This window comes from Dermacentor andersoni, chromosome 1 (genome assembly GCF_023375885.2).
Source record: "Dermacentor andersoni chromosome 1, qqDerAnde1_hic_scaffold, whole genome shotgun sequence".
Taxonomy (NCBI): Eukaryota; Metazoa; Arthropoda; class Arachnida; order Ixodida; family Ixodidae; genus Dermacentor; species Dermacentor andersoni.
In genome coordinates, this window is record NC_092814.1 from 348556841 (window position 1) to 348583935 (window position 27095).

The following is a 27095-nucleotide window of genomic DNA, read 5'->3' on the forward strand; positions in this document are numbered from 1 at the left end:
CAAATGGACAAGCGACAGAGCTCTGTACGCAGTCGTGTGTGCGCATTCGGTGCACGTAAGAATCACAAAAATAATCGCGGCGGCAAGGTCCGTCAAAATTGCTAGGCTTGTTTTTCTTTCGTTTTTTTTACTTTTTTGTTTCTTGTTTTCCCTGGTAAACTTACAGGCACGACGGGGTCGGCGTCAGGGAGTCAGGTGGCACGAGCGACGGCGCAAAGCAGGAAAGCACAACTTACGCTTACCGCGCCCGCCTGCTCGCCATTTAGACTTACCTTGCACTTCCACTTCGAAAGCCCTGGAGGCGGAGCCCACATTGTTCGTACCGATGCACACGTACTTCCCTCCGTCTGAAAGCTTTCAAGATAATGTGTAAGTTACGAAAAGTACGAAATTCGAATATTAATAATGTAACAACCCCTGCCCTATGTCGCTTCGTCGGCTACGTGCACACTTCTTCACTATGCGTCATGCTGTTGTCAAGGCTAGTTGTTGTGGCCTATTATTTAACATTACACAGTGTATATAGCATTTATACAACAGCATATATAATAATTTACGGGGTTCAACATACTAAGGCAACACTGAGGCAATGAGAGACGCCATAGTGGAGGACCCCAGATTAATTCTTAAGCGTCTGCGGTTCTTTAATGTGCAGTTAGGTAAATCTAGACACACGTGTATTTCTTTCTTTTTTTTTTGCATGCCAGCTTCATCGTAATGCGGCTGCCGTGGCTGAGAATCGCACCGGTCACCTCCGTGCGACAGCACATACAGCGTCAAAACAACCGTAAAAGGTAAATTCCTATAACACTTCATTGCACGATACACGCAACCAGATTATTTGTTTCCAGTTTCTGTAAGTGGTTTCTCGTGCAGTTGGTCGCCCGTTTAAAACACGGTTTCACATAATGGCCTCATTGCCTGTGGTCCAGAAGGTTTTTACCGTGGTAGCGGCGACGCCAATATAAGTAGATCGTGGAGAAAAGTATTCAGTGCACCTCAATCTCTTTTTGAACCGTGGACATTTTCAATTCCGAAGCAACTGCTGCGTCGATTACGCCCTAAAGAACTTTAACCTTGCTGCGCTGAGAGTAACAAATGAAGTGATTTGGCATAGCCTTACAAATTGGGTATACAAGTAGGTTGAATCATGTGGCTTTCAAGCTATCTTCACACTACCTCGGAAGTTCAATGCGCTCTCAATAGAAGTGCCATTGGGAAACCTGTGTGTACAGTTTGTATGCCTATTTGCACATATTGCCAGCCGGTGCGCTGACGGTTTCAGCCTTGTATTGATTACGCCGGGTGTTTCACTTAAACAGAACCAAACTTGGAGAACTAAATAGAACCACACCTTAGGGAAATGAGACCAATGACATATCGTGAGTATTCATCTTGAGTTGCTCACACTGTGTTTTGAAGTGCAGTCAGTTAATTAATTAGTTATGTTTAATTAAACATTGTTTTATAGATTCATTTTATTGCTTAATTCACTTTTTAGAAGTTGTATACGGCGTGCTCATGAACACAATTAAGTTGTTTCTATGTCGTTATTTTTTATGCGAGTGTTCATGCAAGCTCGCAAGAACACTCGCATAAAAAATAAGCCCAGGACATATTAAAAACATCACGTTACTGCGTGGTTGCCCGTCTGGATTGCAACACTCTCAATGGCGTTTACGAAAACCGAAGCCCGCATACAAATCAGAAAAGAAGACAGCGAGCGGCCACAGCGTCCAGCGTCCATCTGCACCTTGGTTGTTAACACCATAATCGGCCACGGTCCTAAATGATGAGAGATAGGCCGGCGCTTTAGAGGAATACAAACACACTTGTCGGCTTTCAACTGCCATGTGGGCTTCGTTCTTTACCAATGCGATTGCGGGCGCTGCAATTTGAAAGCGCAAGCTCGTAGTGACGCCATTTTTTTTTTTTTTTCGTATTTCGCGGGCTTCTGCGGAGTTCGGGAAAAGGACTCACGCAAGAGGTAACATGGAAACAACTTCATCGCGGGACATTTCTGAGGACACTCCAAAACTCCTCAAATGCGATCTGAAAAGTTCTAGTTTTTTTATGCGACCAAAAGAAATTTTCACCGATAAAGGTATCGACGCACACGTCCGTCATAGTTGGTGTCGTTAATGAATAGACAGAAAATTATCGGTGAACGCCTGAGAAAATATGTCGTGACCTAATACTAGACAGCGACCTTTGCCAGGCAGCTCCTAATTTTTTTAAAGAAAAAAATTCCGCAATTTTCCGTGAAAGCTCTGCCTTGCACCCACCTGGAGCGAAGAAAGGTTGAGACTACGTCCGGACTGTAGGAGCGAGATGCCGGTCCTGAATTCGAGCGGAAGACCATCCCGAAGCCAGCGGACCACTGGCTTTGGCTGGCCAGTGACATTGCAGAACAGCACCAGGTTGTCACCTTTCACTACGTTTACTTTCTCCTCGCCGTGTTCCGAGGGCCCCGTCCAGATTGCGGGCCTCACTGCGGACCATCTTTTCTTTATTAGTGCCTACAGAAGCGGGGTGCACCATTCCACGCGAGATAGAATTTAATATCACGAGAGAATAACAGTGCAGGATCCTCACCAAGTACGCTGAGAGAGAAGTTTCGGGTCACCCGGCCCACATCGTTGACTACCTCGCACGAGTACGGGCCCGCGTGCGCGGTGGTCACATGCAGCATGCGTATGGCGTGGCCACCCCGGATAAGGTCGATGCCTTCCGGGAGCAGTGCGACTGGAGTGATCTCGGTGCCTGCCTTAGACCAGGTTACTGCGGGAGCCGGATTTCCGGTCGCTGAGCAGTCTAACGTAGCCGGCTCACCCTCAAGCAGCTCCCAGGAAATGCGCTGGCCGACCTTCAGCGCTGGCGGGGCTATATAGATCGGGACGGAAAGGTGATTTGCAGATGCGTCTTTGAGGAATTGTTAGAATAAAGTAAATCAGGCAGCCGCGGCCTGCGAAAGCTTGTCTCGCAAGTGAAACGTTCCTGCGAGTGTCGTAGGACCTCTTAAAGGCTACGGAGTGTCTCGTTACTAACTCCAGGGAAACAAAGTTCTTGCGTAAATGAGACAGAAACTCTATCACAAGTTATAGAAGAACCAAAAATGTTAAGATAATAAATTGACAGGGACGATTAGGAAATGTAACTCCTCTACTGGTCCATTGGCACACCCTGGCCGCGGTCAGGAATGACAGCTAACGGAGTCGAATGTCCGTTATCAGTGTATTATTATAGCGATGGACCGGATGGTAACGAAGAAAGGGCAACAAGCCCACCTATAGAAACGACACTCGTGCAACAAGTGGTGACCACGGACAGCTCAAAAATACGGTGAACGTCTTAGTGCACACAAGTTTACGGGATGACACGCTCCATCGTTCGTGCCGCACGATGCGGACCGCTCACCGAGCACGTCGACGACGAACTCCCTGGATGCCGTGCCGACCTCGTTGACGGCGTTGCAGCGGTAGCGACCGGCGTCCTGCTCGCGCGCCGTCTCGATCACCAGCTCGGAGGTGCCCGGGCGCACGCGGCCGTCGGCGCCCGTGATGCGCGACGCGCCGAGGAGCCAGCTGACCTCCGGGCTCGGCACGCCCGAGGCCGCGCACCGGAGCACCGCCTGGGAGCCGCCGCGGACGCGCACCACGCCCAGGGTCTCCTGGTCCTCGATGGACGGAGGAACTGCGTGCGTGTACTGAGCGCTGTGAACACCGCTGAACAGCCAGTATGAGGGAACAGTATTTCAGTCCAGCTATTGAATGCTACACTTCGCGTATACCTGGCTGCCAAATGCGCCTTACGATACTGCCCTACGCAAATTATGATGGACTGTCGAATGTGTCAGTGCTACGCAATTTTATTACAAGGCACTGAATACTCGAAATTCAAGGTCGTAGCATGATCGCTCGAGCATTTTCTAAAGAAAACATGTCCGTATTTATAAAGTAATTAAATTTTGATCTATTGCGTTGAGGTCCGCGGCTCGTGGGGTGATTGCGTTGCTTATCAGCGCGAGCACGTCTTCAAGTATACAAGCACGTAAGAAGCGACATTGCGCTTAATCTGAGTAATAAAATGAGTGAAGCCCGAATTTTGAGCGAAGGAATGATTTGTAATGGGATAGTGATGGTCTCTGACTACATTATTTTCGATGTCGCTATAGTAGTTTTTAACGAAATTGTTCAGCTTGAAAGCAATAATAGTTATTAGGCACTAGCATGTAGTGACTGCGAAACGCCCATAAGGGTTCTTTTGCAAAACGCTTCTCACCCGGAGACGTTCTTTTACCTAGATTTTTTTCTGTGAAGAACACGCATATGTTTGACGGTCGTCATTTATTAGTGCCTTAAATTCCTCTCTTCGGGGTATTACGTACAGGGCATTATATACGAAAAGAGGTCACTGGCCAAAACGTATCACACCAAGTAAGCAATAGTATGGAAGTGAGAATAACAAAATATAACATCATAATGCAAAACAGATGTTACATGTAAAAATACACAATGAGATACTCAATTTAAGATGCGTAATGGATAGTAATTACTACTTCTTTAAAAATCCACGGATTGCACACACTGACAATGGACTGTGGCAGTTCATTCCACTTTTGTTATTACAAAAGGTAAAAAAGTACTGGGTATTATTACAACCACTCAAGCGCTCGACACTTAAAGGGCAACTCCGGCGTTTCTTTAACCATATTAGGATATTGTCATTTTCAGATGGTATATACAGTCCTGTCACCGGTAGGGTGGTGCAGTTTGCTCAGAAATTCAGCAATAATTTTAAATAATCAATAAACGAGATACCGAAACCGAAACGGTTAGCAGCGTTGTGTGATGTCACGATGAGTCGATGACGTCAGATGCTACACTGCCATAACGTGAACATGCAGAACGCGTGCTCCACACGCGCTACAAGTCGCGCTAACGCCAAAGAAGCGAAGCTGATGATGTCTCCTGACGACACAGGGAGCTTTTACACATTTTCTGAACTAGACAGCGGCGATTTCAGCGATGATTTCAGTGGCGGTGGCGGTGTAATTAATGACGTCACAAACACAGGGTGGCCAGTATAAAGTCATGAGACGGGAACGCAACCAATCTTTAAAACTGATTTTCAAGCAAACTGAATGGCTTGCAGCCATATTGTTTGGCACACAATATGAGAGTGTAAAAGACAACGTATAGTCAAATTTTTATAAAGAACAGTGGACATCAAAAAACCGGCGGCCGGAGTTCCCCTTTAAAGTGTCCAGAAGTGGACGTGATGGTTGCGTGCGACAGCATGATTATAAATTACCCTATCTTGTGAAGACGACACAATTAGGCTTTGTTGCAGCTCAAGGCAGGTGGGCAAGGCCCACACACTATTTCGGGACCGTGATATTCAAGAATGCTTTTAAATTTTAATAAAAGAACTCGAGTGGCGCGATTTTGAATGGCTTAAACGTGATTTAGATACCTTTTGCGTGGTTCGAATACCTAGCGCATACTCCAACACCGCGTAGATTAAAGTTTGATCAGATAAAGTTTTGGGTAGTTGCAGGACAGAAAAAAAGAGATCACTTTAAAAAGTCCACGGGCTTGTTTTTGACAGCGCTAAGTTCCTGAATCTGAAACACGAACACGAAACATCGCTTGAAACGATTGGGCCCAGGTAGCCAAGTTACTGAACTTGTGTTGGGGGTGCTATATTCAAGTAATCGGCTACTTATTTTCTTTCCTGAATCAACCTTCAATGTGCGCATTTCCTCAGTGGTCATTCGAATAATGCATGTATCCATGTTTTGATAAAGAAGTTTCCTCGCTTCACCCCGCACTGCCTTCTATGCCTTGAACCTCCTATTACTGCTTCCCGAAGCTGCTGTCATATATTTCTTCGCGTGATGTTATCATTTAGGATGCTGCAGCTAACCAAAAAAGCATGCAACAGCTCATTTCTAGGTGATTTTATCATGAAACAAATGTGGTTGAAACGGCATAGTGAACATGAATTCAAGAATAAATCATTATCGTAAGGAGAAGGTATATATAATGACGTATGAGACGTTTCTTAAAAATTTTACTGCGGTAGCAATTACATGGATACTCCAGGCGCATTATTGCCGTCGCCGTGACGGTCCATATAAAGTCCAAGGGCGATAACACTGTCGCCACGCGCCGTATGCTGTATGTGCGAGTGAAAGTGCGCGAAGGGAGCCTACGACCGCGGCTGAATCTGTTGCTCGCAAGGGAGGAAACCTGAGAGGAAACGCGCCGTTTTCCGTCGCGCGAACGGCCGTGGGAGGATGTGAGGGAGAGAGGGGGTCGGCGTTTTTCTTCGGCAGCAACTGCGTATTTTGCGACCGCGCGCAAGGGGAACCGACGATCTCGGCTCAATCTCGCGCGCACAAGGGAGGAAAGCGGGGAGGCAGCTCGTGATCAGGGAGGGTGGGCAGCCTTCTACTTTGGCAGCAACTGCGTACATTGCGCGGCCGTGCCCGCCCTACCTTGAAAGCAATCTGTAGACGGCTCATACCTTTGTGTGTGCTGTATTCTTGTCGCTCAGTTTGCGTTGAAGCGTTGGGCAGCCCGAAGGCCACTTCGCTCGTTGCTGCTCCCGCGCTTCCTCACGCCAGCGTTTTGACAGCGAGTGTCCGCAGTCATAGAGTGTGATATGTTCATGCTTGCCTGTGAGCGCTGACACCATGCTTGCTAACTTATTTAGTTTGCGAATGTTTCCAAGTTTATACGGCCGATAAAATTAGTATCCTTACTTCGTATAGCTGTCTACTAATTTGCTATCGCAATCGATGCCTCGCAGTTTGGACGAAACTGCGACTTTCTTTTACAAGAAAACACAAGACTTAAAATGGTCACTTTGATATTCTATATAACGAGGCCGATTAAGAGTGAAGAAAGAAATGCAGCTTATTTTGATGAATTACGCGGGCGCCGTAAACACGTTCATGTGAATAGAAGCGTTCTCAGTGATTCCAGTGGCAACAGGAACTATTACAGAAACCGAGGCCGTACGACACACCGCAAGGACAAGTAAGACTGTCATAGAGTTACTACATTGCTTAACGTTAGTGCCTCTTCCAGGTTATAAGATCATTGGCTTTAAGCTTGCGCCTTTTCTGCGCTGGACTTTGTATAAGACCATGGCAGTTACTGTCGAGGCAATATTGCTGATGGGGTACAGCTTTCGCTTTATTATTTACGACACAACGCGCGACGCAGTGGCACTTACCGAGCACTACGAGCTCGAAAACTTTCTGGGCGCTGCCTGCCTCGTTGGTGGCACGGCACACGTAGGTGCCGGCGTCGCGCTCGGCCGAGGCCGCGGCGAAGAACAACTCGCGGCGGCCCTCGCCCCGGTCGTCCGAGGGCCACGAGACACCGTCTCGGAGGAACGACGCCGTGGGTGCCGGCGTGCCCACGACGCGGCAGCTCAGCGTCACCTCCTCGCCCTCGACGACCCGCAATACTTCGCGGCCAGGACCCTGGATTTGCGGGGGAACTGCAAGGGCGGTACCGAAGGGCGCCCATCAGAGGACGCCTAAAGAGGCAGTGTCGATAGAGAGATTCAACAGTTTCGTATACAAATTTGAAGAACCCTGTTGTGCCAGAAACCTTCGGAATAACTCACTCAGCGAATACCTGTCAGCTATGATTACGCCATAGCCCTCCTATAGTCACTGCAAAGCTCGCACAACTAGTCATGTCGCTGGTGAAAAACATATTTTCACTATTTCAGACAAAAGCTGGAATCGGATTGTCAAGGGAAAACAGTGCGTCACCAATGGCCGTAACAGAACACATTTCCTACTATATTGAGTGTGCTTCCGTAGCTTTTGCTCCACTTGCATTGTAAGTGCAAGAAGTGTACCCGCTTGTGGTGTAGTTGTTTCTATACAGCCAAAGTTCGGTGAGGGATGTTTAGGCGAGCCGCTCGTGCAACTCACGCAGGACAATTATGCGAAAGCTGCGCTCCGTGCTTCCGGCCGCGTTGCTGGCCACGCACTTGTAGACGCCGTCGTGGAGGAACTTGGCCGCCGCCACACGCAGCACGTCTCGCTCGGGAGAGAACTCGATTCCCAGGTTGTCGGCTATCGTGTCCACCTTGCGGCCATCTTTGTGCCACTCCAACTAATTGTGAAAAAAAAAAAAACAGGAAAGCGATATTATTTTAGTATTCCGTGACATTCAGCTGTACGCCGAAAATCCTGAATTCACGCATACGTATTGCTTTCGTTTTTGCATGGCTCTTGTGTGTGTGTGTTTGCCAGTGCTGTCTTTAGTATGTGGCACGAATGAGGTGGTCTTCATTTGTATCTTCTCAGGAACGTTCCTATTTTGCATGTAAACATTTGTTTTTGTTCGTGTACTTTATAGAAATTATGTCACTGTAATAGGAAGCGCGTAAGGGCTTATGTGGATACCCTACGGCAGTGTGGCGAGTTCCTATATAGGGTGCTTCGTTTTCTTTCTGTTTGGATTTACCAATTCGTTTTTACATTGCATGTGGCAGATAGCAACATTCTTACCTTTGATGTAAATTATTCGATGAGGCGGCCATTACTTCTAGGAGAAATCAAAATGCTTAACTGAATAGATAGCATAATTACGCTAATTACCTTTTAAATTAGTTACTTCGTTTGTCGAACGCTGCATAACACAACCCCCCACCCTACTCATCCAAAACACGGGCCACGGCTTTATGTTCTAAAGTTACAGTCACGAAGACGTCATTCTGTGTCCACGAATGTGGCAGTGTGTATGGTACATGACCAAAACCTGCACTACCATTTCATGTAGTTAATTTAGCTGGGAATTTACGATCCACTCTGTTTCAGGCGATGTTGCCTAACAAATTGCGAGGAGCCCCTCAGCGATAACGCCAGTGCGCGCGAGAAGCGCTTACGCCGGCAGTGGAAGGTAGAACCCTGCCGTCAGTTCCAGTTTTCGTAGGCACCCTAATCGAGGTGAACACCTCTAATTTCGCGCTCCTGCTTGATTTCTACAGAATCGGTGTCCAAGGCTTTGTTCGACGTTTGCGAGTGCTCTTGATATTTTTCTTTTCATTTGACAGTTTTCGTACTTGAGCTCAGGAATAGAAATGGCCCCACGTCGACTTCATTCATTTCGTCACGATTTGCTGCTGTATATTGTTTACACCCATTAATGTTGAGATGCCTTCACTTTAACTGGGAATGCGGTAGAAAATGCGCGAAAAAAGTCAACTTTCATTTTACTGTCGCAAGACCGAGATGAAAATGTGGCACTGCGTTAAGTGAAAAAAAGTTACCGAATAAAAGTGGTCTTGTCCAAAAGGCAGTACAGTCGTAGACCGAAAAATTGCGCCTCCGAGTAAACAGCGAGAGAAGCACAAAACATTTTTCACCTGCCTCTGTATAGGTGGACATCCGCCTGAATTTTATGTCACACCACTTCCAATGTTTACCGACGGCAATCCCCCCCACTCCACCCTCCCCGGGAATCGAGTTAAAAAAAAGCTGGTCCACTTACAAGAGGGATCGGGCTTCCAGATGATCGGCACTGAAGGGAAAAGGGGGCGTTCTCGATCACCTTGTAGATCTCGTGTGATACGGATTCTTCCATTTGTGGTGGAACTGCAGGATATGTCAAAGTATAAATTACTATGTGCCGATCAAATTCGTTCGCGCTACACGAATATTCATGCACACATATAGGTTAAGCCATTAGCACTGCCTACATACAATGTGCTTTTTAAACGAGACAAGAGCCTATAGTAGTCTAATTTTCTCCTGCGAAGATTGCGACAAAGATGTCCAACAACATTCCGGACAATGCGGCATATATTCAGCTTGTCTCCGAGAACTCCTCGCATTCCCAGCCCGCGGCAAAGCACCACGTGCGCGCTTTGAGCGCTATACGAGTGTAAGTGTAAGTGTGTGTGTGTAAGTGCAAGTGCGAGTGTATGTGCTGGCTGTATATTTGTGCAATCACTGTGTATATACCGCAGTTTGCCATTGGTCATACCTTACTGAATACGCCGGTTCGCATCCGATCACGGAGCCCCTGATGTATAGCAAGTTAGACGAACAACCAGGCATCTTTAGCTTTTCATTAAAGTGAGCATATTTCTCTCTCTCTCTCTCTCTTCTCCAAGCCGCCAAAAGCTGTCAAGAAAACTGAAGATTTTTTATCTAGGTAATTTTCCCACTCGTGGAGAAATCATTGAGTGCCTCACGAACAAAAATCGTTACAACTGCAGGCAGTGCGTGCGTTTTTAAAATTTGTTGAAAAAAACGAGAATTTCTGAAAATAATTAGAAAGTTTTGCATAATTTGGAAAGTGCTGATTTCTCTCTTACTTTCTTTAGTACTCATTCAAACATGTGCATCGATGTTTGCTGCGCCTCTAACTACGCAGAGCTCATAATACCAGGGATGTGAAGTTCTGCGTGTGTTCATTCCTTATTGCATGTTCGCATATATCGGGTTGGCAAACCGATTTCCGGCGTGTCGGCGCTCCTGTCTGTATGTTCAGTCAGGCGGCTTTTGCGATTTTTTTTTTCAATTGGGTTCAACTGAGCTTTTTTTTTTTTTCTGGTGACGTAGCTGTGTCACGACCACTGGACTGCCCCCAATCACTACTCCTTAAGTGTTTTCCGTTTGTCGTTATGGCCTCCCTCTTTGCATAGTGTTCCTTTAGGGCACAGCTCTTTGGCGCCCCTTCCGGCGTTTCGCGTCACCGTCGTGCCTCGCCGTAACCAAGGTAATCTTCCGTGTGCTGCTCTAGCTGCGCACCTTCCTGCTGCCATCTGTCGCATGCGGCGCGAGTCTTCTCTCCCCTTGTCGACCTTGTCCTGCAAAGCCAGATCACGTGTTCTCGCCTATCCTCTCGCCCCCTTACTCCGCGTAGCGCCATTGCGGTGACTCTCGCCGCTACCGTCTACTCCGCCCTCACCGTCCCTTCTCCCGCTGTCGCGGCACTGCTGCGTTGCCGGCGGCGGGCGCTCCTTGCCGCCTCGCGCGTGATCCACGGCTCTCCGCTCCTCCGTGTCCGCGTCGCGTGGCTGTACGGCTCTCAGCCGTGTCTCTCCCTTTCCCGTTTGCAGGGCCCGTTCCTCAGTGACATTTGTCGCCTCTGGCAGTGCTTGCGCCTGGCTGTCCTTCTCCCGTTGCCCTATACGCCATGCGCAAAACGCCGACAACGCCGCCTGTCGCCAAGGGTGCGAAGCGTAGGCGGGCTCGGGTGGGCACTGCTCCCGTCAGCGCCTGTGCGCGTGCTGTCATGTTTGCGTTCTTGATCGCGATTTAACGCTTCTGTAAGGCTTCAGCGATGCCTTGAAACAACTGTTGCGTAGTTGGGTGCTTTAACACTTAACACAATTAGTGTGCGGTGCTGCTTCACGAGCAAGAGTGACGGCTGCGGTGGATCGCGGCTCTTCGACGAAGAAAATAAGCAATCGCGCTTTGTTTACTGCAGTTTTAGAGCGATTACTACGTTTTTTTTTTGCTTGATGTCGCTGTGCCTTTAGTGTACGCTACCGCGTTTAAACTTAGATTATTAGATTATGGGGTTCTACGTGCCAAAACCATGATTTAATTATGAGGCACGCCGTAGTGGGGGACTCCGGAAATTTGGACCACCTGGGGTTCTTTAACGCGCACCTAAATTTAAGTACACGGGTGTTTTCGCATTTCGCCCCCATCGGAATGCGGCCGCCGTGGGCGGGATTCGATCACACGACCTCGTGCTTAGCAGCCCAACACCATAGCCACTAAGCAACCACGGCGGGTCGTTTCGTCTGCAGTCCAAAAGATACAATAAACATTAGGTTCTTGTTACTGATGAAACGCGTAAAAAATTTCGAAAAGCTAAGCGAGAGAATGTAGAGCGAAGCTGTGAAGCACTCATTATGTTTAGATGCTTTGAACAAAGGGCTCCGTATTAAAAAGCTGGTGACGGCGCCTTCATAGAAGCGTCACGCGATCACCCATGGGTTGCACGGAATCGGCTGTTGCTCTACTTATGGCACTGGAATTCGACCAGTGGCGTAGAACGTTCGCTCTACGCTCGCCTCAGCTATCTGCATGTTGTCTGTACAACCTGGCCTCTGTGAGCATTAAAAACTTGTGACAGGGCATTCAACCTCGTTTTGAATGCCTCTTAATACTACTTGGTGGTAGTGGGAAACGCCTGAACTGATGTCTGCAACTAGTGCATATAACTAGTGCGTACTCACTTTACCCCAGCCATGTCATGCGTTGTGATCAATTCTGAAACCTTCATGTTTCTTTACTTATTTTTTAAGGCGTTTCTAGGCTCATGGTGAAGTTTGTGTAGCAGACCGGGCCGCCGGAGTATCCGCCGAAGCGTCATCACGCCATATGAAGACAGATTAAAGAATGAAAAATGATTGATAGTGACAGTTAGTGAATGATAACGTTATAAAAGATCCGTAGAGGTTAATAATGACTAGTAATGACTAATAATGACTAATAATGACTACTAATGACTCTGAAATGACCATTATGTCAACGCCGCTTTGTAATGACCACAATTGATTAGAAATGTCGCGTAATTAGTAGCAATGACTAAAATGACTGCTAATGACTACTAATTACTTCTAATGGTACGAAATGACCAATATGTCTAACGACAGCTTCTAATGACCACAATTGATTACAAATGACTAAAGTGCTTACTAGTGAGCAGTCATGACTAATAATGACTGAAATGACTAGTAATGACTAAGAAATGATTAATATGTCTAACCACAACTTGAAACGACTACAGTTGATTTGAAATGACTAAAAATGCTTAGTAGTGAGCAATAATGACTAATAATGACTGAAATGACTTGTAATTACTACTAATGACTACGAAACGAACAATATATCTAACGACAACTTGTAACCGCTACAATTCATTAGAAATCACTAAACATGCTTAGTAATGACCAGTAATGACTGATAATGACTGAAATGACATGTAATGACTACTAATCACTATGATATAACCAACATGTCTAACTATGGCTTCTAATCACCACAATTGATTACAAATGTCTAAAAATGCTTAGTAGTGTGCAGCAATGACTAAACAAAAGAAGAGAAAGAGAAGAGGCAAAGAGAAAGAGGCGAAGGATAAGAGGAGGAAGAGTAGGCGTTCGCCGTTCACCTCTTAAGAGGGATCTTAAGAAAGCCTGTAATTTTTTTTTGCTTTCTTTTCTTGATAGTGGTGCTAGCGAGTGCTTGTTTTCTTTTTCTTCTTATTCATGAAATGGGTCAATATATGTTGCTTCTCTGTAGTATTCTCTTCTTTGAAAATGATTTCAATTTAGCACGTGGTTTACAAGAAATATTTAATGGCATGATTTGCATTTGGTTTCAAACTACTAATATTGTGTCAGCGTACTCTTTTAACTAATTAAAAAGGCTATTCAGACTCGGGCCACTACAACAGGCGACACAACATGCGGTTTAATTCTGCATTTGGGTGCGAGGGTGGTACTAGTAAAAATGGCGGTAAAACTAGAAAATCAGATAAAATATTGACCAGGGAGGCAAATTTGCAGCTATGGCGTCTTCTGATATCTCACTCGCGTGCACCCGTGAAATCATCAAAACGCTCTGCTTGTTTAACGACAGAACTTGTGAAATCCATGCTGTGCAGACAGTGGTAAGACGCAAGCACAAAAACAATCAACACTTAATTATTGCCGTAATCTTATATGGGCTACTTTTCTCAAACTCATCGTGCTGGTTTGGACGTTAAACCATCGCTGGCTTCTCGCGTGGCCGCACCTGTACGAACCATTCGCAGGCGCGACGGGGCTCCCTCAACCGACTATAAAAATACATGGCATGTACAACAGGCAAGTCTGTGCATAAAGAACATTAGTTCACGGGCCAACAAATGAAGCCATTAGCGGCCAGGGCGTTATAATGAAAGCGGCATACTGGCGATGAGCTCCATTTCGTAGGCGAGCTTGTTGAGGCTCATATGCGGCAAACACTTGGCTCGTAAGGAGACTATGTCGTCCCGGACAGCCGTGAAGTCGGACACATGTCCACTATTGTACAGCGCGATTTCCTAGCGCACACTGACACCGCAGAAGTAACTATGTGGGACGCGCACAAGCGGCAAATCGCACGCGCACAGTTCAGTCATGCCTGCAGTGGAAGCAAGCGTCCCCGGCATGAGGCCCGCCTGCGTTTCCAACCGCCGCCGCTACGCGGCTTTCAGTGGCGCCCCCATAAGCGCTGCGCATGGCGTATACCTCCCCTTACGTGGCGCGGTGCCGTTGCGTTTCGTCCTCTTACTTCTACTTCCCACCCCAACGTTGTGCGGCCACATTGAGGCCTGCCTCTGAGTGAATGATACTGTGACCTCTACTCAATACTCCTGTTCTTCATCCGTTTCCTCATCCCACCTCAGTAGAAACATTAAATAATAATTGATAATCTGCCCTCCCCCTCTCCGCCACAGTGACCCACTATAAGATGGCGCGATGGCGCATCGCCGGAGCACCGGCTCGTTAGCGGCGGATCACTGTGTGTGCTGCCCAATCCGAAAAGCGGAACCGCCTCCGTTCGGCACTGCGTGTTCTGTATGCGGTTGCCTGTTGTTGAAATAAAGCAGCACCTGCGCTCAAAGATTGCATTACCAAGAAGCCTAATCGTCGGCGAATTTTTTCTATCACATGCCGGAGCAAGCGACTAAGTAGATAAATAAATACGAAAAACGAGGGCACCTAAGCACTTCTTATGAGTTGTGAATGCGAAAGCATTAATGTCCTATTGAACGCCGCTGTAGAGCGGTGCTTCGAGTTATGAATTATGAATTCCTCGCGGGCAAGCGAGCGTGTTTTGATTTGGCCTTACCAAGGGGTAGTTAAAACGCCGGCGAGAGCTTGCGCGGTCAAGGAATGGCCGAATAACACGGGTTTCTAGAGCGAGTGGGATTTGGCGCCGCCGCAATGCCGCCTCCCTTCACGCAACACCTGGCGCATTACTACTACGGCAGCAGGTGCTCCCTTTCGCCCGCTCTGCTCCGTCGAGGCGCGCTCGTGACGTGGCGTCGCGGCCAACGGGAATGTAGGTGTCGCTACAGGTGCGGGACGCCGGATTTGTCGCTTAATTGAGCCATATTTAGACGCTTTGGCATCAATAAGGCGGCACTTCTGCGAGGCGGCAACACGTTGTTCCGCACAATTATTGCGTAAAAATGGAGATGTAAATATAGCGCAGCCCGATGGAGTGCGCTCAGGAGAGAAATGCGTGATACAACTTACACAGTACGGGGTGAACGCGCTCATTAATGCGTAATCTGCACATGACGACGAAAAATATGTCGTCTCTAATTTCTTGATATGGTGTTCCGGTTGTTCCATAATTTCGGAAGTTGCAGCTGTTGCATTGTAAACGGGATGCACCTTCCAGCATTTGGCTCCTCTATCATTGCTCAGTGACCTGTCGTTGACTCTGAGTGGAGGGTACTTTATTCTTCCGCTAGCTTTAAAAAAGACCATGTCCATTATTTTTTTATGTTATTGAAAGTGTCGCACAAGATTAGGCCTGCGTAAGCACAGGAAAAGTACTAAATTTTGTATTTGCGGCATAATTTTGGCTTGGCAGTAATTTTACTCAAAATCTGTAGCACGAGGCCAGCGAATTTAAGACAGAAAACACATGGCACGCACTTTGGTCTGAATGACGGTGTGCTTGCCACGCAACGAGACATGGACGCACTGACGACACTGAGGAACGCCAGAGAGAAAATGCGCGTGGAAGGCGCTTCATATCGTTATGCCGAGGCAGCACCGGCCATGAATACCAGTCGTTCACTGTAGTCGCGGTGGTTTTATTTATTTATTTATTTTATTTTATTTATTTATTTATTGTGATTTAAAATGTTAGCTACGGCTTTTTCACTATGTTAAATTGTTAAATGGACTAAGGCCGATGATTCATGAAGTGAAACGTTGCACTTATTTAGCAGCTGCAGTCAAACGCGGGCTGACCAATTGGTATGAAATATAACATAACAATGATCAGCAGTCATACGTCATGGTTGTTCCTGAGCACGCTAAATAAATTATTGAGGTTAATAATAATCATCATCATCATCCATCATTTATTTACCGCGCTCAGGAACGACCATGAGGTCTCAGTGCTGGCGCATGCATACATAAAAAAAGCAGGGCAATATAATTAAAAAAGGACAATGAATAAAAAGAACGAACTTAAAAAGAATAATGTACATGCAGCAAGGAGCAAGGTCAATACAAAAAAAGAGAAGGGCATTTGAACAATGTGTGATACTATGATACAACAACGCAAACATCGGAAAAGAACAATGACAGAGAGTTATGAAAAAATATGAAGATCATGAAAATAAGAGTTATAAAGGTTCAGTATTCTGTGGACGGTTGAATGTTGCTGATGGCAGGCAATAATGGAAAGGTCTATGTTCTTTGGCAGAGAGAGAGAGAGAGAGAGACTCTTTATTAGAAAAACAGATTTTTGTCGGTGCGTATACAACCGCTGGCCTGCTCTGTATAGGGATGGGGAATGGCATTAAAAGATTCCAGAGGGGAGTGGGAAAAAAAGAGAAGAAAAATAAATGTGAAATGCGGAAGTGGACCTGATACTAATATTTGCATGTGACATGGCGGGTAAAGTTAGAATTTTGTGCATGAAATATGCAATCTTCACAGCTTTCCTATTAAACTATTTTCTGACAGGTATTTGAACAATAAATCCAAAACCCGCCGCTGTATTGAAGGGCCGGGCATTGTACCTAAGATGCTGGGTAGTGTTAACGGATCGTGGCAAGTCATGTCCATTTGTTGCTCAAAAAATTGTCTCTCGTCGTGGTACGCGGGGCATTCTAGTAATATGCGTTCAATTATCTCGAACTTGCCACAGTTATCATAGTAGGCATTTGTGGTAAGCCCTATGCGGTACAGATAATTATTCATGTATGCCACGTTCAGTCGAAGACAATGGTACAGTGTCTCTGAGTGTCAAGGAAGTGGCCGTGGAATTTTCGGTCTCATTTCTGGTTGAATATAACGCAGGAAGTTATCTTGGTGAAGCGGCAGATTCCAGATGCGGTCTTTTTCTTGATAGGCATATTTTGTTGCCATGTTTGAAGCTTCGGCTTTTGTAAAAAATATTCTTTCGAAATTGCGGTATTGCAGTCCCTTTCGGGCAGCTTCATCCGCTTCTTCATTTGCCAGAGTAGCGGCATGGCCAGGTATCCACTGGAACGTGATGCAATGCCCAGCAATCTTAGCCTTGTGGTGAAGATAAGCAATGTCAAATGCTGCAGGTTGGTTATCACAACGCTTGTGCCTGTTCCGCATACTTTGTAGGCCTGCTTTTGAATACGTGAAAATCACCCATGTCTTTGGCGGCTGCTGTCAAAGTGCATTCTCAAGGGCCTCCTTAATGCCATATAGCTCTGTTCAAGTAGATGATGTCGCTCGCTCAAGACGAAACGAGAATCGTTGCCCTGTAGAGGAAACAAAATGTCCGCACGATGAGCGATGTGGAGTTCGGGAGCCATCTGTGAAAATGTGCGTTGCGGCTGCGTATTCTCTGTGCATACGTTCCAAAGCTAGCTGATAAGTCGCTGCTTGAGGCATTTTCTTTTTCGCACTGATTCCAGGGATATACGGCACGATTTCCAGTGGGGACAGAGTCCATGGTGAAATGTTTCGTGGCATAATTTGTGACGCCTGAGCAGGAATCGAGATAGATATGCTTCCTACGGCCTGTCCGAGGCTAGATGTAGCACGGGCTCCAGAAATATCCTTTAAAAAGTGGCTCTTCGTATGAATGACGCGTCTGAGGTGAATCCGCAGTGTCTTCTGCGAAGATAACACTTCAAGAGGCAGGCATATGCAGCTTCTGCTACAGTTCCTGAGCGGGACGACCCCTTCGGAAGGCCAAGACATACGCGAAGGCCGTTCTTCCGTGCTGCCTCAAGTTTTCTCTTGCTTGTGGGAGACGTTTTGTGCAGGATCTGGAGGTAATATCGTAGTGTTCTGTCGACGTAGGCCTTATGGAGGAGCACCATTGATCGACAGTTGCTGCGCCACTGTGATCCGGCTAAAAATCGGAATACGCGTGACGGCGAGGAAATCTTCTCACTCAGTTTTTTCCCTTGAGGCGACCATGTGAGGTTCCTATATCGATCGTCACTGCAAGAAACCTCTGTGTCTTGACGCATGAAAGGGTACGACCACCCAACACTAGTGGATATCTTCCCATACGCCTCCGCGTGAAAGCCATAGCAACGCTTTTGTCGGGGGACAATTTCAGACCCCTTGGATTTAGGTAGGCTGATATATTTGCCAGCGCTCTCTGGAGACGTTGTTGGGCGGTACTGCGGGAACGCGCCATGCTCCAAATGCAGATGTCGTCCGCATGTAGTGTGATTTTAACGCCACGGGGCAGGTTTCTTCTCACATGGACTAGGATTAAATAAATAATAGGAGGCTTAACACAGCGCCTTGTGGCAATCCTTTCTCGACGGCATAAAGCGCCGTGGGGCCATCCGGGATACACATGACAAGTTGGCGTCCTTGAATGTAGTCTGCAATCCATGCGTAAAGCCGTCCAAAGCGTCAAGTATTGCTTTATCATAGACCGAATCATATGCTGCCTTAATGTCAAAAAATAATTCAGTATGTGTATTTCCACAGACCAATTCTTCTTCAGTTGACGAGACCAAGGCAATGCCATTATCAATTGTGGACCTTTGTTGGCGGAAGCCATTCATTTCCTCCGGGTACAACGGTACAACGGTTGGCGCCAACGCGTTGGTACAACGCGTTGGCGGGCTAGTTGGTGCGAATCCATGAATACTTTGTTTAGCGCAAAAAACAACAGACACAAGAAAGACGACAGGACAAGGCGCTACATTTTTTTTATTGCGTCACTCCTTTATAGACTGCTCAAACTAGAGGAACATGCGCAGTGAGCACAATGCGGTGGAGCCACCAACATCCGATACCAAGAGCGCACTCATGCGACAGAATCTAAAAAACCAAATTCAGCGCTGTACAAGGTAAAGGAAGGCACACTATTGCACTGTGACCCCAATGACTGAATGAAAAATGTTTCCGATAACTCTCGGGCGGTGGTGTGACGGCTCTTTTTCAAAATCGTGGTATCACGAAACATGGGTTTTCACTTGCATGTTTTACAATCTTGAGCCAAATGGGAACCTGTGCCTGTTGGTATGGATCGCTCATGTTCTCTAAGGCGCTCGTTAACGCAGCGGCCTGACTGCCCTACATAAACTTTGCCACATGACAAGGGAATCTTATAAACCACACAGACGCTGCAATCTACAAACTTCATGTGGTTCTTTTCACAGTCAGGTTTTTTACTTGTTTTAGAAATACGGCTGCACAACATGGACAGTTTCTGAGGAGCGGAAAACACTACCGGAATTTGGTATCTAGTGGCCACATTCTTTAGATCGTGAGCCACTCTGTGGCAATACGGCGCAACTTCAGGCCTATTCTTTTGTGTGATGCAGTTACTTTTGTGCCGCTTCCCTTTCAGTTTCTGAAGCAATACCTCCGAGACTGACGTCACCACCACACTTGGGTAACCAGCAGCCTGCAGCCTATTTAACTGTGCAATGAAACTCATGTTCGCAGAGTGATGACAATATTTCATTAAGGAAGATTCTAAACACATCAAAGCAATGGCGTGTTTCACAGTCTTTGAGTGCGCAGACGCGTAAGGTAAAAGTTCCTTACGTGAACATGGCGAGTACATCCAACAGGCGTGGCCTGTTTGTAAGGATAGTTGCAAATCTAAAAACTGGAGTTTACCGTCCCTACATAGCTCATGTGTGAAAGTTAAACCTTTGCCATTGTCATTCAACAGAGTTAAAATATCAGCTACCGTCACGGAGCATTCGTTATTAGTCTTGTTACGTTTCGCCTACAACGCGCGGTAATGCCGGCGCGGATGCAACGGACGCCGGGGCTTCGTTCAAAGCGGCGGACATTTTGGCCCGTTCGACGCCGCCGCAACGCCTCCCCGCCAAGCGTGTTCAGGCGTGTTTCAGTGCCACGTGTCTTCGTGCGTGCGTGTGTGTGTGTGTGCCCACGCTTGTCAAAGCGCGGCAGCCGGGGAGCGGAGCTCCCCAAGTGAGGTGCCAGGAGGTCTGTCCGTCGGCGGGTTGGCGATGCGTCACTACACTCGGCTCAACAGGTCTCTCGGCTCGACCGTGCGCGCCGTCGTGGGCTCATGCTCCGCCGTCGCGTGGGCTCATCCCGTGACCTTCCTTCTGGCCCGCGACGCCGAGAGTATAAGAGCAGCTGCCCCCGGACGCCAGGAGAGAGGCTCCGATTTGTACTGTTGAGTTACGTGCTCTCCCGTCTCTCCACTTCGGTCGAACTGACCGGCCGCTCTTTTGCTATGTTAGAATAAACAAGTTGTTCTGTTACCAGTCTACTCTTGCTTTGCCGGGACCTTCGGATGCTTCCAGTGCCCCAGGCCGCCAGGCCAACGCTACCCTTGGGGCTTGCGACCCATTGGCAATAACGGGCGTCAGCACCAAGACCCCAACAGCTGGTTGGCAGCGGTGAGATCGCGACAACGGAGGCCAGCAGCGAAGAGATGCGGTTGAATGTATGCTGAGCAGCACAACGACCATGCGGGAGCAGTGCAACGAGCCCTGTGTGATGACTGGTTGCCTGCAGCGGAACGACTGCGCTGAATTCTTGGCTGCGAGGTTTGGTGAGTGCGGGACTTTCTTCTTCTGAGTTTTGCCAGGCTTTTGTTAGTGTCAGAAACAGAGCTGGTAATTGTGGTTGTCGTTGCTGCCGGGTTAGTTTGCGGCAAGACAATAGTAGGCAGTAGAGAAAGCAGCATTCAGAGCAGCCATGGATTTGAAGTCGTTGCGCAAACCGAAATTGCTGGAGCTTGCAAGAGAGTTGGGTCTGGATGTCTCAGACAAACTCAGAAAACCAGAACTGCTAAGGGCTATTCTTGAGTTAGAAGCTGAGGATGACGAGCTGTCGGAATGCCTTGAGACCATTGAGGAGAGGGAGCGTGAACTTAAAGAACAGAAAGAGAAAGATGAGCGTGAACTTAAAGAACAAAAAGAGAAAGAAAAAGAAGAGCGCGACCGTCAACACGCTTTGGAAATGAAGCGTCTCGAGTTAGAGATGGAACGCGCTCGTAATGGAAGTCAGGCACACGGTGCAGGAGAACGAGTATTGTTCAAAATGACTGACCTGATGCGGCCGTTTAAGCTTGGAGAGGACATTGGTTTGTTCCTGGTTAACTTTGAGCGAACGTGCGAGAAGCAGGGGTTCTCTCGGGAAACGTGGCCACAGCGCTTGCTCACTTTGCTACCCGGCGAGGCGGCCGACGTAGTCGCTCGCTTGGAGAGAGAGGAGGCAGAGGATTTCGACAAAGTGAAATCGAGTCTGCTAAAAAAGTACCGGCTGTCAGCGGAGGCGTTCCGTCGGAAGTTTCGGGAAAATGAGAAAGGCAAAAGTGAGTCATATACAGAGTTTGCGTACAGGCTTATGTCAAACATGCAGGAGTGGCTCAAAGAAGAGAAAGCGTTTGGTGACCACGAGAAAGTTCTGCAGTGTTTCGGGCTAGAACAGTTTTATAGTCGGTTACCTGAGAACGTGCGGTACTGGGTCTTGGATAGGCCAGACGTTAGTACGGTGGCTCGAGCCGCTGAGCTAGCCGAGGAGTTTGTGACGCGTCGGGCTCGTGGAGCTAAGGACGGTCAAAAGGGTGAATTTGGCTCCAAGTTTGAGAGGCCGAAGTTCACACCCATGAGAGCAAAGGGGGATACACGTAGTGCGGATGCGAGTGAAAGCAGTCCGACCGAACGTACGGAGACGGCGGCAACCGAAGCCGAACGCAGAAAGCGGTTCGAGACGAGGCAAGCGCGCGTTTGTTATACGTGCCAGAAGCCGGGTCACTTTTCGGCGCAGTGTCCAGAAACAAAAACAAAAGTCGTGTTTTTGTCTTTATGCAGCACTGACGAGAACATGAAGCTTCTCGAGCCTTACATGCGAGACCTCCTCGTGAACGGGAAAGAGTGCCGAGTGCTTCGCGATTCCGCAGCTACAATGGATGTAGTTCACCCGTCTTACGTAGAACCCGATATGTTCACGGGCGAGTGCGCATGGATCAAGCAAGCAGTGGAAGCTCATAGCGTGTGTCTGCCGGTAGCAAAAGTGCTTATTGAAGGACCTTTCGGAGCACTTGAGACGGAGGCCGCAGTGTCATCTATGCTGCCCCCCCAGTACCCGTACCTATTTTCGAACAGGTCCGATCACCTCCTGCGCGAGAAGGGGCTTTTGTTTGGTGAGGCTAGCGTTCAGGCCTTAACCAGATCGAAGGTTCGGGAGCTCGCTGCAAAGGCGGTAGTTGCGGGGCCGACGTTGTTGAACGATGAGAAAGGGTCAGAGGCGCAGCAAGCTGGTATTCAGAGCACGCCCGAACTGAATAAAATTGAGCCTGTAGCGTTAAAGGCACCAGATACTGGAGAGGAAATTCCCGATGCGGGAAAGTTAGAAGAGCTTCCGGTCGAGCTTCCGGGACTAGGCTCAGTGACGAACAGGAAAGACACCGATCAAGTCATTAGTGACTTAATAAGTAAAGCATCGCTGTCGCCTGAGCAGAAAACCGAACTACACCAGCTCTTACAAGAGTTTCAAGGTCTGTTCTCTGAGAGGCCTGGTAGGACTTCTGTCCTTACTCATGACATAGAACTTACCTCCCCAGAGCCAGTACGATCCAAGGCGTACCGGGTGTCACCCCGCCAGAGCGATATTATGGAGGCTGAGGTAAAGAAAATGCTACAGCTCGGTGTTATTGAAGCAGGTGAGAGTGATTATACCTCCCCTTTGATTTTAGTTGAGGTACCGGGCAAGGAACCTCGTCCTTGCGTCGACTACCGCAGGCTTAATTCCATCACTAAGGATCAAATTTATCCGATCCCTAACATCGAGGAGCGCCTTGAGAGAGTGAGTAGCGCTCAGTTTATTTCCACCCTAGATCTTGTCAGGGGTTATTGGCAGGTTCCACTTACAGAAGAGGCTAGTAGGTATGCGGCGTTCATTTCACCAATGGGGACATTCCGTCCTAAAGTTTTGAGTTTTGGTTTGAAGAACGCGCCATACTGCTTTTCAAGCCTCATGGATAAAGTGTTGCGGGGACAGCAAGAATTCGCTTTACCGTATCTAGACGACGTAGCGATATTCTCCACATCCTGGCCTGAGCATATGGCGCACTTGCGGGCAGTGCTAACCCGCCTGCGCGATGCGGGCTTGACAGTCAAGGCTCCCAAGTGCCAGTTAGCACAGGCCGAGGTTGTCTACCTCGGACACGTGATTGGTCGGGGTCGTCGCCGCCCCTCTGAAATAAAGGTGGCCGCTGTGCGAGACTTCCCGCAACCGCGCACGAAGACCGATATTCGGTCGTTCTTAGGTGTCGCCGGCTACTATCAGAGGTACATCCCCAGGTACTCTGATATCGCGGCTCCCTTGACGGATGCTCTAAGAAAGACAGAGCCGCAAACAGTCGTCTGGGATGAGACAAAGGAAAGAGCTTTTAGCGCCCTAAAGAGCGCCCTAACAAGCCAGCCTGTGCTACGATCGCCCGACTACACAAAAGGGTTCGTTGTTCAGTGCGATGCTAGTGAGCGAGGCATGGGCGTTGTACTGTGCCAACGGGAAAATGGAGAAGTAGAACACCCCGTCCTGTATGCTAGTCGTAAGCTGACGAGTCGTGAGCAGGCGTATAGCGCCACCGAGAAAGAGTGTGCGTGTATCGTGTGGGCCGTTCAGAAATTGTCATGTTACCTAGCTGGCTCGAGGTTTATCATTGAGACGGATCACTGCCCTCTCCAATGGCTGCAGACCATCTCTCCCAAAAATGGCCGCCTCCTGCGCTGGAGCCTCGCTTTGCAACAATATTCCTTTGAGGTGCGTTACAAAAAGGGGAGTCTCAACGGTAACGCCGATGGCTTAAGTCGAAGCCCCTAACGTGGGAATCAGCCTCAAAATTGCTTGTTACTGATGTTTTTCTTCCTGAGGCAGGATTTTTTTTTAACTTATTGCTTTTGTGTAGTGTTTCAAAGTGATGATGTGCTTTCTAGTGCAATTTTCCGATTTGTGGACGCGTTCTGAGTGCTGCTAAACTACTGTAAGGAACTAGGCAGCAGTATAAAAGGGGAAAGAGCCTGGCAGGGCTTAGTGAGGGTTGTGCCGTGCTTGCTGACTGAGCGGTTGACTTTCAGGCGTGGTTCTAACGCTTGCCGGAAACGAGAACAAAAATGTCAACTCTCCCGAAGTCACTTTGCAGTGTCCTGTGTGAACCTGAACGTGAGAACGAGGCCTTCTCTGTGCGCTGCGCTCAAGAAACGCCAAAGGACGCCCGACTTCGGTTATGAGCATCATTGAGCGACATCCCTCCGGACAGCGGATGCAGTCCCCTGACCATCGGGATCTCCTTCCCCCGGCGGGGCGGTCTGTTACGTTTCGCCTACAACGCGCGGTAATGCCGGCGCGGATGCAACGGACGCCGGGGCTTCGTTCAAAGCGGCGGACATTTTGGCCCGTTCGACGCCGCCGCAACGCCTCCCCGCCAAGCGTGTTCAGGCGTGTTTCAGTGCCACGTGTCTTCGTGCGTGCGTGTGTGTGTGTGTGCCCACGCTTGTCAAAGCGCGGCAGCCGGGGAGCGGAGCTCCCCAAGTGAGGTGCCAGGAGGTCTGTCCGTCGGCGGGTTGGCGATGCGTCACTACACTCGGCTCAACAGGTCTCTCGGCTCGACCGTGCGCGCCGTCGTGGGCTCATGCTCCGCCGTCGCGTGGGCTCATCCCGTGACCTTCCTTCTGGCCCGCGACGCCGAGAGTATAAGAGCAGCTGCCCCCGGACGCCAGGAGAGAGGCTCCGATTTGTACTGTTGAGTTACGTGCTCTCCCGTCTCTCCACTTCGGTCGAACTGACCGGCCGCTCTTTTGCTATGTTAGAATAAACAAGTTGTTCTGTTACCAGTCTACTCTTGCTTTGCCGGGACCTTCGGATGCTTCCAGTGCCCCAGGCCGCCAGGCCAACGCTACCCTTGGGGCTTGCGACCCATTGGCAATAACGGGCGTCAGCACCAAGACCCCAACAGTCTGTTTTATCAAAACAAGAAAATCGTCAACATATCTAAAAATTTGAACCGAGTCATTGTTTAAGGCACTCTTAAGAGCGCGGTCGACAAACGATAAAAAAATATTACAAAGAGCAGGCGCCACACATGAACCAATACACACACAATTTTTCTGGATAAAAAGGTTATTTTCGAACCGGATAAAAGTTGCACTTAAATAAAATTCAAGGAGGGACATGAAACTTTCCGAAGACAACCCGGTCGCATTGCGAAAATCTACCTCGCCACTTTCTTCGATGCACGTCATCACACTGCGAAATAGCTCATCATGCGGTATTGAATAGTAAAGATCTTTGACGTCAACAGAAAAAATGTCGGCTACTGAATGGTTGTCTTCCAGAAAGGAAACATCGAAAGAATCCTTTATGCCATAAGGATCGTCAATACTTAAATGCTTCAACTGTTTTTGCAAAAAGCGGCTAACCAAAACCTGCCAACAGTTGTTTTCACTGACTATTGTACCGAAAGGCACATCCGGTTTGTGCGGTCTATAAAGGAGTGACGCAATAAAATGATGTCAGTTGAGAGTAGCGCCTTGTCCTGGGTCGTCTTTCTTGTGCCTGTTGTTTTTTGCGCTAAACAAAGTATTCATGAATTCTTTGGTAACCTTGTGCTGAATACGAAGCATGATACAACTGGAGTCGCGAGCCAGCACGCGACGACTTCAGTCTGCGGGAGAGAAATATGGGCGGCGCGTTTGGGTTATTTAAGGGGTGTGGTGCGCTTCCAACGGCACTATGCCAGCATCGGAGCGTTAACTCGACCCCCCTGCGCAATGCCGGCTCGCCTAGGGGACAAACGCATACAAAACGAGCAAAGAAACTTCTCCGTGGTGCCTAGGCAAAGTCCAATATTCAAGATGCAAAAGTCCCCAGATTTTCTCCCGCACACGCTCTTACTGTCGCCTGCGCGAAAACGTAGGGCGCCTCCGGAAATGCCACGCTCTGCTATACTTGCTAGCAATTGTAAAAGCGTTTCCGAGTCAGCGGTTCACTAAGACATTTCAGAGCGCAGCGCTGTGTCCTCGTCGTAACCGAGCGAACGCGATGAGCAGCGGAGGATGAAAAACGGCGAGAGCCATGAAGGAACGAAACTTTCCTTCCCCCATGGCAGCCACACTTGCGCGCTTATGCTGGACGCGCCGCAGTTTACTCTTGTCGCGATGCCTGATCCTCGAGAGTGTACGGGGCCTGACACGGACATGAGACAGGCCGCACCACTCGACAAATAAAAGCCTTTGCTTTGAGCAACAAGTATTGTGCGCAATGTAATCGCGTTTCTTTTTTAAATTTTTTTACCAAACACACTTAAACTTACCGCTTATGCCAGCAATGTACGCGGCACGCGTCTGTTATTTCAACCGACAAAAAAATGCGTAGATATTGAAATTGAACACACACATAAATAGCGCGGAAACGGCGCAAATTATTACAAGAAGACGCACACATAGGTTAAAAGGGGAAAGAGGTAAAGAACGTTACACGTTTTGCAGCAGCCGGTTTGTGCAACTGAAACTGGGTGGCGCCACCGGCGCGCCACGCGCTTGGAAATAACCGTGGTCTTGGACACGGTTTATTCTTCCACCGTGGTCTTGGACGCGAAAACGAAAGTGCCGTTGCTCCGTCGTAAAAGCGTAGCCAGCCACGTCAACCAAGCGCCGTTTGTTGAACGCTGTGCGCTGTCGGGAGACGACGAACATTCTGCATATTTGCAAGTATATACGGCCGATAAAACTAGTATCCTCACTTCGTATAGCTGTCTACTAATTTGCTATCGCAATGGGTGCTTCGCTTTTCGAGCGAACCGGCGACTTTTTTCTCTTTTTTTTGGGGGGGGGGGGGGGTCATTTTTCGTGAAATTTAAGGTATGTCTGTTGATACAAGGT

At 48.2% G+C, this 27095-nt stretch overlaps 1 protein-coding gene across 1 annotated transcript in view; it reads right to left on the reverse strand.

Moving 5' to 3' along the window:
* Positions 1–27095, reverse strand: part of LOC140219512 (hemicentin-2-like) — a 63850-nt gene that overhangs the window by 20123 nt on the left and 16632 nt on the right. The window contains exons 2-7 of the mRNA XM_072289350.1: positions 9525–9628; positions 7961–8144; positions 7246–7515; positions 3418–3693; positions 2596–2883; positions 273–347 (exon numbers count right to left, since the gene is read on the reverse strand). Of these exons, the coding sequence (XP_072145451.1) occupies positions 273–347; positions 2596–2883; positions 3418–3693; positions 7246–7515; positions 7961–8144; positions 9525–9628 (1197 nt within the window). The remainder of the gene's footprint in view (positions 1–272; positions 348–2595; positions 2884–3417; positions 3694–7245; positions 7516–7960; positions 8145–9524; positions 9629–27095) is intronic.